The 8,900-nt window shown below is 30.7% G+C and overlaps 4 protein-coding genes across 4 annotated transcripts; 3 read left to right on the forward strand and 1 right to left on the reverse strand.

The window, feature by feature from the left end:
- Positions 1–314: 314 nt before the first annotated feature.
- On the forward strand, positions 315–1,439 carry Chro.20135 (hypothetical protein). Its single annotated transcript, XM_660906.1, has 1 exon — positions 315–1,439. One exon carries the CDS (start codon positions 315–317, stop codon positions 1,437–1,439), a length of 1,125 nt encoding a protein of 374 aa, XP_665998.1.
- A 359-nt stretch (positions 1,440–1,798) lies between these two features.
- Chro.20136 (hypothetical protein) lies at positions 1,799–3,076 on the forward strand. Its single annotated transcript, XM_660907.1, has 1 exon — positions 1,799–3,076. The coding sequence occupies one exon, from the start codon at positions 1,799–1,801 to the stop codon at positions 3,074–3,076; it is 1,278 nt and encodes a 425-aa protein (XP_665999.1).
- A 20-nt stretch (positions 3,077–3,096) lies between these two features.
- Positions 3,097–5,781, reverse strand: Chro.20137 (DNA replication licensing factor). The annotated part of the gene is made up of 1 exon (XM_660908.1): positions 3,097–5,781. One exon carries the CDS (start codon positions 5,779–5,781, stop codon positions 3,097–3,099), a length of 2,685 nt encoding a protein of 894 aa, XP_666000.1.
- Positions 5,782–6,407: 626 nt separating this feature from the next.
- Chro.20138 (hypothetical protein) lies at positions 6,408–8,843 on the forward strand. The annotated part of the gene is made up of 1 exon (XM_660909.1): positions 6,408–8,843. The coding sequence occupies one exon, from the start codon at positions 6,408–6,410 to the stop codon at positions 8,841–8,843; it is 2,436 nt and encodes an 811-aa protein (XP_666001.1).
- Positions 8,844–8,900: the final 57 nt, after the last annotated feature.

The raw sequence follows: 8,900 nt of genomic DNA on the forward strand, positions 1-8,900 counted from the left end.
TAATACCTTCTTTAATACAAATTGGGCTCCAAAAACTATTTCTAACTCAAAGTAATTCTACTGTAAGCATTAGGTGTTCATGTAGATACTGCGAAAATTGTAGAAAAATACAAAAAATTTGTACAAAAAGGGAAGAATTAATTATTAAAGAATCTGCCCCACTACTACAGGAATTAATCGAAGTTTTTATCCAAAATAATGCTCTAGACCTACTAAGTAAATTAATAACAAGTATACAGAATATTGACAACAATTGTGTGATAAATGATACTTCCTCCAGTAATTATTTTGGTTACCAAAGAGCATTTATTAATATGATACCTTTTGTACAAAAAAGATTTGATACTGATCATTTAAATAAAACTATTGTCATGTTAATGCAAATAATGCCAAAATCAACAAAAATCTCGGCTGAAAATACTCAATCAATAACTACATTAGAATTAAATAGAACATGTTTTGCCAAAGTAACAATTTCAAAACCTGGGCCTGAAGACTCTGATATTAATTCAGATGAGAAATATAGTGATATTAAATCAATTGAAATTGTTACTTTGACTGAACAAACAAAAGCTATTGTCAGCTGTTTAACTGGAATAATTTTACAAAGCTTTGAATTTCCATTAAAAAGTAATGAAAATGTTAAACTATCAGGGATTCTTGAAATTGTTTGTCCTACATTTGAATTACTATTAAGGAAATGCATAATTGAATGGGAAAAACAAATTGATTACATTATTAATAATAAATTTGCAAATGAACAGATGGTGTTGATTTTATCAGAAATGAATACATTACTTCATTTAATTGTACCAATTTACTTAAAGTATCTAAGACATAAAAATATCAACGGTAATAGTAAAAATATACACAAATCAACATTTCAATTTCTGCAAAAAACCCTTAGCAATATATTATCTGTATTTTCTGACTTTTTCTTAAGCTTATCTCAAATATTTATCACAGAATCTAATTCTGAAAATTTTTCCAAGGATGATTTAAAATCACCTGCTCGTAATAAAATAAACCAAGAACGAAAAGACATTATTTACTCTATTGGTTCTAGCCTAATTTCTTCACTATCAATAATCTCTGATGTTTCCACATACAACTGGACAAATGTATCACGAAGAAGATACTTACCTTCACCTCATTTTAAAATATGCGGCTGGATCTCATCTAGTCAATTCAAATTTGTCGATTTATGGAAAAGAATATTTATTTCTGAGCGTTGTATAATTGTTAAAGAACTTTCTCAAATAGTAACCCTAATTTCAGAAAGAAGCTCTGCATTGAACTCAAAAGATATTATAACACGAAGCCTCAAATTTAGTTCGGAAGATAATGATGAATATAATGCATTTTTAGAGGACATTGACGATGAGTTATATAATGATTCTTTAGAGAATGTAAGCCTAAGCTTAAATAACGTTGATTAAAAAAAAATGGCTTAACAGTATTTATCTAGAATTTTGTACTGTTAATTAGATTTTACTAGGAAAATAATTTTAGAAAGTTAACTACGGAGTATTTTCAATATTTATTATATATATTAGTGTATTTCTATTATTTTTTTTTTTTCTAAATAAATTGATCCCCTTGCAGGCGTTAAATGGGGGGAATTACATGCTAATTAATTTGTATTTTAATCGTAATACAAATTAAATATATACAAAGAAGTGTTTCTTAGGGATTAATGAAAGTTGTTCTTTGAAAAAGCCAATTTATTTTTAAATCTTATGAATGTTGGTAATATTCCGATTTACTAATTTAAAAATTAATAATCTTTCATTTAGATATGGATTTATCTATTAGAAACGAAAATAGTTTGGGAAATTTCACAAGTGAAGAGTTAACATGCTACGAAACATGGTATAAAATAATTCAGCATTTCAGCGACAAATATCCTTCCAGTTTGGAACCGATTAATCACCATGATATTCCAAAGTTTGGGATGATTACGGCTAGGTTTTTAAAAACCTCGGGTATACCTAAGGATGTTCTTCACGATATATGGCAAATTGTTGATACTGAAAATAAAGGAATACTGGGATTTTCAGACTTTGGGAATGCATGCAGATTAGTTTCATTTTTTCAACATGAAAAAATTTTCCCAAATCAACATATGTTATCAAAAATTCCTCTAAAACTTGCATATTTTAACATTTCAAAGTTTTGGGAAGAGGCTGAGAAAGCTGTTAAGGTTGATGAGCAAGATATAAATAGTATAATTAACTCATACTTTTCCGATACTTCGCATATTTCTGATTGCCTGAAAAGGTTCAAGGATTTAGACGAAAAGAAAAGTGGATTTCTTGATGGTATTGCGATCTTTAACAAGTACATAAGCTCAAATCTTGTTAGAAAAGAGCTTAAACAGATCTGGGACTTCTCTGATTTAGATGAGGATGGAAAGCTTTCGGCTGCAGAATTCATAATCTTCAACACTCTAGTCAAGGTTTCCATAGAAAGAAATATTAGTATTAATTCAGGTGTTTCTAAACAAAGTATGTTAATTGTGATCAACAAAATAATAGAAATGGAGAGTGAATATAAAGGAACAGATTATAGAAATATTCCAAAGCTCAGAGAAAATAATTTAATACAATTTACTCCGGTGGAGGAAAAAGAAGTCGAAAAATTAAAGAGTGAAATTGAGATGTTGAACGGCGAAATTGATGATTTTAAACAGGCTAAAAATATATTGACACGTTATAAAGAAAGCGACGACCAGCAGATCCTTAAATTAAGCGAGAAAAAATTGATGTTGATGTCCGAACATAAAGACCTCATTCAGAATTTGAACGAAAAACACTCGGAAATAGTAAAGAACAGAGATTTAATTAACTATTTATACCAAGATATTAAATTCCTCAAAGAAACAAATAATTTGTTATCTAATTTCGATCTTCCAAAAGCTATAAATGTTAGAAATGGGAAGTTAGGCCCAGATACGAGTATTAACAAGAACATTCCGAAAATTAATACAAATATAGGAGATGTTGTATTAGAAAAATGTCAAAATAGGAGGTATAAAGATTGGGTAGAGTTCCCTTCAAGGGGTCATCACGTTTAATGAAGTTTCTAATTTAGGTTTTATGATAGTTTGTATTTCTGTCCTGAAATCTTTTTAATACTTCCACTTATCACTAAAGTGTCCAGGCAAGCATCAAACTCCTTTCTATAGTCAAATTGGTTAAATTCACTTGAATTCCCTGTCTTGAGTTGTTCCATGATTTTGTTGAAGATTCCATCCTTGGAGATTCCATCAGGACTATTGCTGAGGATCTCAAGCAAAATTTTATTTATCTTCGCTTGTATCATTCTTTCTCTTCCTCCAAAACCAATAGTCAATTGTTCCATGTCGATCAATCCTGTAGTTGGGTCAACTAATGCGCTATAGGTTGCAGACATCATTAGTCTAGTTGCCTCATCCACGTGTGATTTCTTAACCCATTCGGAAAGTTCCATTCTGGCCAGAGATTCCGAAATACGGATTAAGCTTTCCAATTGTCTTGGAGTAGCAGTGATTGTTTTCGGTCTCTGCAAACTGCCACCAGTAGAACCCTGTCTTCTCATTGAAATATAATTCTGCACCAACTTGTTGCACGCATCAGTTGATAGTTTCGGATTGCAATTTTGTCGGCAGTAACTTATATACCTAGAAAGAGTGACTTTATCAAAAATGGCTGAGTTTGCTGGTTTTTCTTTTGAGCTATAGGATGTATAAAGCGCACATAGGTGCTCTGCAAGCCTTTTATCAGACTCTTCGCTCTGCTTGTCAAGAATTAGATAAATTAGGTCAAACCTAGACATCAATGATGGCGGAAGATTGATATTTTCAACAACACTCTTTTTAGGATCATAACGACTTGAGATTGGATTTGCAGAGGCAAGAATAGCAACTCTTGCATTTAGTGAACAGATAATACCTGCTTTTGCAATGCTTACTGTTTGTTGTTCCATTGCCTCATGCAAAATACTTCTTGAAGAATCATCCATTTTGTCAAATTCATCAATGCAACATATGCCTCTGTCACTCAAAACTAGTGCTCCACTTTCTAGCACAATCTCCTTAGTTTCTGGGTCTTTTGTAATGTAAGCTGTCAGACCAACAGCAGAACTACCCTTTCCACTAATGTAATAACCTCTTGGGGTAATTTTGTGTATATACTGAAGTAGCTGAGATTTTGCAGTACTTGGATCTCCACATAAGAGAATATTTATTTCACTCCTATTAAGAGAGGAGTTATTTGGCTGTTTATGTTCTAAAGAGTCAGAAAATGAGCAATTCTGGCCATCTAGACCAGCCACCATTTCTGATGCTGCTTTCAGTAGATTTTTCCTACTTCCTCCAAAAAGTTGGCATAATAAACCTTTTTTTACATCATCATTCTCCCAAATACTTGGAGCGATTGACCTAGAGAGTTTATCATAAAGCATTGGATCCTTAGACATTGCGTGAAACTGCTCGATCATTTCTTTTGTAAAAAGATTGTTTTTCTCAACAGAATTGACGTTCTGACCATCTATGGACTGTATTCCATTGTCTATCTCCGACATTTCTCCAGCAGAATTACCAACTACAGAATAGAGCATATTACACGTGTTTTTGTTTACATGTAAAATGTCGATATAGGTTCTAAATACTGACATTAGCTGCCTTCTTTTAGCCATCTGTCTGACTCCTGATACCTTAACTATTCCATTAAACTCTATCCTATCACCTGGACGGCAACAATCAACCATTTCATCATATACATAACCTAAAATTGTGTGTGGGGTCTCACCTGGTGGTATAGTATCAGGAAGCTCTTGGATCTTTAATATTTGTTTGTTAGAAAATTGGCATAAATTGTGCATAAGCTCAAATGAGTAGTTGTTATTACAAACAGGGCACAGAGTAGGCTCATCAATCTCTCCCCCTATCAATAAACGATACTCTCTGTGGTCACAGTTTGTGTGCAAACCGTTTGCATTATAAGAACTAGTACATCTGAATACCGCCTTTTGCATCTCTGGAATAATGTCTGAACAGCGAATTACTATTCCACGAATGCTAACAAGTTGCTCAATATCTGATGGGTTTACTTCCCTCATATTACAAATATTAATATTATCAAATACACGTACTTTTGGAAGTGCAAATTCTTTTAGAAAATCATCACCTAGAATTGACTCAATTTCAGATTCAATAACTTCATCCATAAATACTATCGCATCGCTTGGAGCGGATACAATAGTGTAATAAAGACCCTTGTTAAAGTCTTCAATGTGTCTCAAGCTGATATCAAAGCTATATCCAGATGAGTGAGATCCATTTTTGTTATCATTTCCACCCTCAATTGTGAGTTGTGCTTCTAATAATTTCTTTAAAAGAGTCATATATGTTGATGTCCCACCATCAATCATTGAATTGTTCCCTTTTGAAGTACTGTACTCTGCAATTGAATCTCCATCTTTTGCAATGTAGCTTTTTAAAAAAGTTGAAAATAACTCCTTAAACTCAACTTCACCTCCAATTTCAACGCTGTTCAAATGTTTTTTTACTATTTCCGACTCATTCAAAGAAGATGCATTACAACTGGACGCATAACGTTCGCCTCTAATTCTGGCCGTATCGCCTAAGTCTGTTCTTGAAAGTTTTCCTGCACTCCCAATTGTTCTAATACTTTGGCCTATTGAGCTTCCATCCAATTGGGAATACCCATCATTCGCTGCACTCATAGAAGCATCAAACATAATCCCATCGCTGTTTGCAACACTTTTTTCATCTTCCATATTTTTTTTATCTTAAATTTTATAACGAACAAAAGGTTCTGCAAACAAATAATAGCCGGGAAAGCTTCAGTAACTCGGTTATTTGAAAGGCTTTTAAATTGAGAAAATTCTTTTTTTTTTTTGGATAGGAAGTATTTTCCCTTATGTGGGGTATATAGGTATACATAAATGAATACCGCTTTAGTGTGGGAACAGTGACATTTTCCCAATTAATAAATTTAATATTTAAAAATAAAATAATAAAAATTTTTGGGTATCTTTTTCCATAAACTACTTAATTGATTATCTTCTAATAAAATTAACATTTATCTCTTCCTACTTAGAAATTTATTTAATGTAAAGTTAGCTTTGACTAGATAAAAAACTATATCAAATTTTTATACAGACAATAATGAATTTTGCTCAATAATTGCAAATACTAAAAATTTGCACATTTTTTTGGAATTATTCAGCCTATAATATATTTTGGATTAATTTGTTTTTTTAATTATCAAATAATTTGACGCGCTAAGAACAAAGTTCTGATTAATTAATAATTTATGAGTAAATACAGAAAGAGAGGAAATATTGTGTGTAGATTAGTGCTGAAGACTTAGTTAGAGTGAATTGCAGCTGATCTCATTACAATGACAAAGGAGAGAAGCTCTTCAATAATTAAACTGGAGAACTTTGAAAGTGCAGAGGCATTAATAGAAAATTATAGAAGGGAGTTTGAAATACATAGGCTGCATGAAACTTTGCAGTCTATGCTAATTGAAGAGGATGAATCAATTACTAATATTTTAAATGCTGCTTATAGTGACTATTCGTTGATTTCAACTGATTTATTACCACTTGTTGATAGCTATCTGCCAAGTATTAAACAATTCCAAGAAAAAATTGATTCTAATGTAAATGATGTTACATCTATTGTTGGAAGATATTCTGAGGAAATTAATTCAAAGATCAATAACCATAATCTACTTTTTACTAAAAAACTGGAACAGAATTTATTTAAAATGTGTTATGATGAAATTAAAAGATATAGAGAGATATTGTCTATTACAAAAAGTCAATTTAATAAAGATGAAACCAGTAATTCATTTCTATCAATAAGAATAATTCATTATTGTATATTAAGGCTATTAAAGATTAGAAAAAGTATTGATGCTATATATCAAACTATTAAAAAAAAACACACAAAACTCGACTTTGAATTTGAAAACAATAAACATTATAATGACTGTTTTGAAATATGTAATAATTTCTCTGATGAATTAAAGACGTTGGTTGTACAAGCATCTAATAATATACTACAAACCAATTATAGTAAATTTTTGGAAACAGAAGACTTTAAGCAAAACAATAATATATTGCTTCAATGTATCTTCCTTCTCAACTTAAAGGATGAGTTCATATCTAAAGTGAAGAACTATATTGGAACTGAAATAATTAGTAATTACAATTTTTATGACAATAAAGATGACAAACTTTTGTTTTCAAATGTAATAAATGACTTGGAAAATATTATTCAAGGTGAAAAATTGGCCAATTTCATCAATAAAATTGTATTTTCATTATTTAATTATGATGATTCTGAATTTTTGGTGTTTTTAATAGATATTTATATCCAGGGAGTTTTGTTATTTTTATTAGAGCACGTTGAAAGTACATATTCTGAACATATAGTTTCTCCAACCGCTCCAATGGACTTATTCGTTCATCAGCTAAACTCGATTATATCTCTAATTGAGAAGAATGAAAAAATTTTAATAAATTTTGAATCCAAAAGGATTCCAGCAAATAAATTAAAGGAATTGAAGCTAAAAATTCTTATTTGTTTCAGAGAAAACTACTTTATCAACAATTACTCAAAAAAATGGAAATTTGGAACTTATTGGAATCTAATTTATAGAAATATTCTGAATAGGAGGATTAGTATTAGAAACGAAGTAGTCGAGTTTTCAAAGGTTTATGTATATGACAATAAGAAGTATTGGTTAAAGTATTCAATCGAAATAATACGTCAAATACGTTGGATCCTTGGAAATTCTTCAATTCACAGCAATACCCCTCTTCCTCCTTCAAGATATTTGGTTCCTTTATTTATGCGTTGCCTTTATTCATCATTATTATTATTATATGACTACTCAAGCTATTTGTTGAGCTTTACGGAATTAAATAACTTTTCTGAAAAAAACAGCCAAAACAATTCAATTTGGTCTTCAAAAACTAAACCAGAACATATTTGTTGTGTATTAATGGATGCAATTTCTTTCGAAGAGTGGGTAAATATTCATTTTATTAACGAGATGTTCTTTCATATTGATCAGGTGAAAAGTGAATTTGGGTTAGTTGAGCTATTTGAATTATCTGAATATGAAAATGTTTTGGATATTGATCAACTTAAATCGATAGTTAAAGATGAATTGATTAATCAAGATTATTTGGCTCATATTAATGAAAATCTCTTCAAACCGTTAACTAATACGATTAGTATTTATTTGAAAAATCAAACGATAAGAATATTTGAAACAGGACTCAGAGCGGTTCCCTGTTTATATAGGCTTACTACAACATCAATTTCTAGCAAAGCTTCCGACAAGATTGATAATAGTGAAAGAGTACCAAGTAGCTATATTGAGAATGCAACAAAACCCATTGAAGTGTTTTTAATATTTTCCTTGAATGCAATTAAATCAGTAATCGCAGATTTAAGTAGCAATACGATACAAAAGCTTAGAGAAACTTATTACAATATTTTATTTAATACTTTTGAGGGAATATTTGAGGAAATATTTGATATTTGCGAAAAACAAATTCTTTCATCCAAGCACCAGCTGGCTTCACTACAAAAACTAGCGCAGAAAAATATAGGATCAGCAGCTAATAGAATTGACCCAAATATAATAGCATCTCAATATATGACGGACGTTGATACATGGTTGACAAAAATGCTCAAGTTAATCTCAAACTTCTTTGAAAATTTAGATCAAGGATCCGAAAAATATGTTAAAGAATATATAAATGCAATAAAAGAAGCTCCTAAATATCTTAAACTATATGAAATACTAAAAAACTAGCATAAAGAGTTCATTTTTCGTCCCAAACTCGGTACCCTTTCCAATCAATCGGACAAA

The sequence above is a fragment of the Cryptosporidium hominis genome (assembly GCF_000006425.1).
Source record: "Cryptosporidium hominis TU502 chromosome 2 CHRO012038, whole genome shotgun sequence".
NCBI classification, from domain to species: Eukaryota; Apicomplexa; class Conoidasida; order Eucoccidiorida; family Cryptosporidiidae; genus Cryptosporidium; species Cryptosporidium hominis.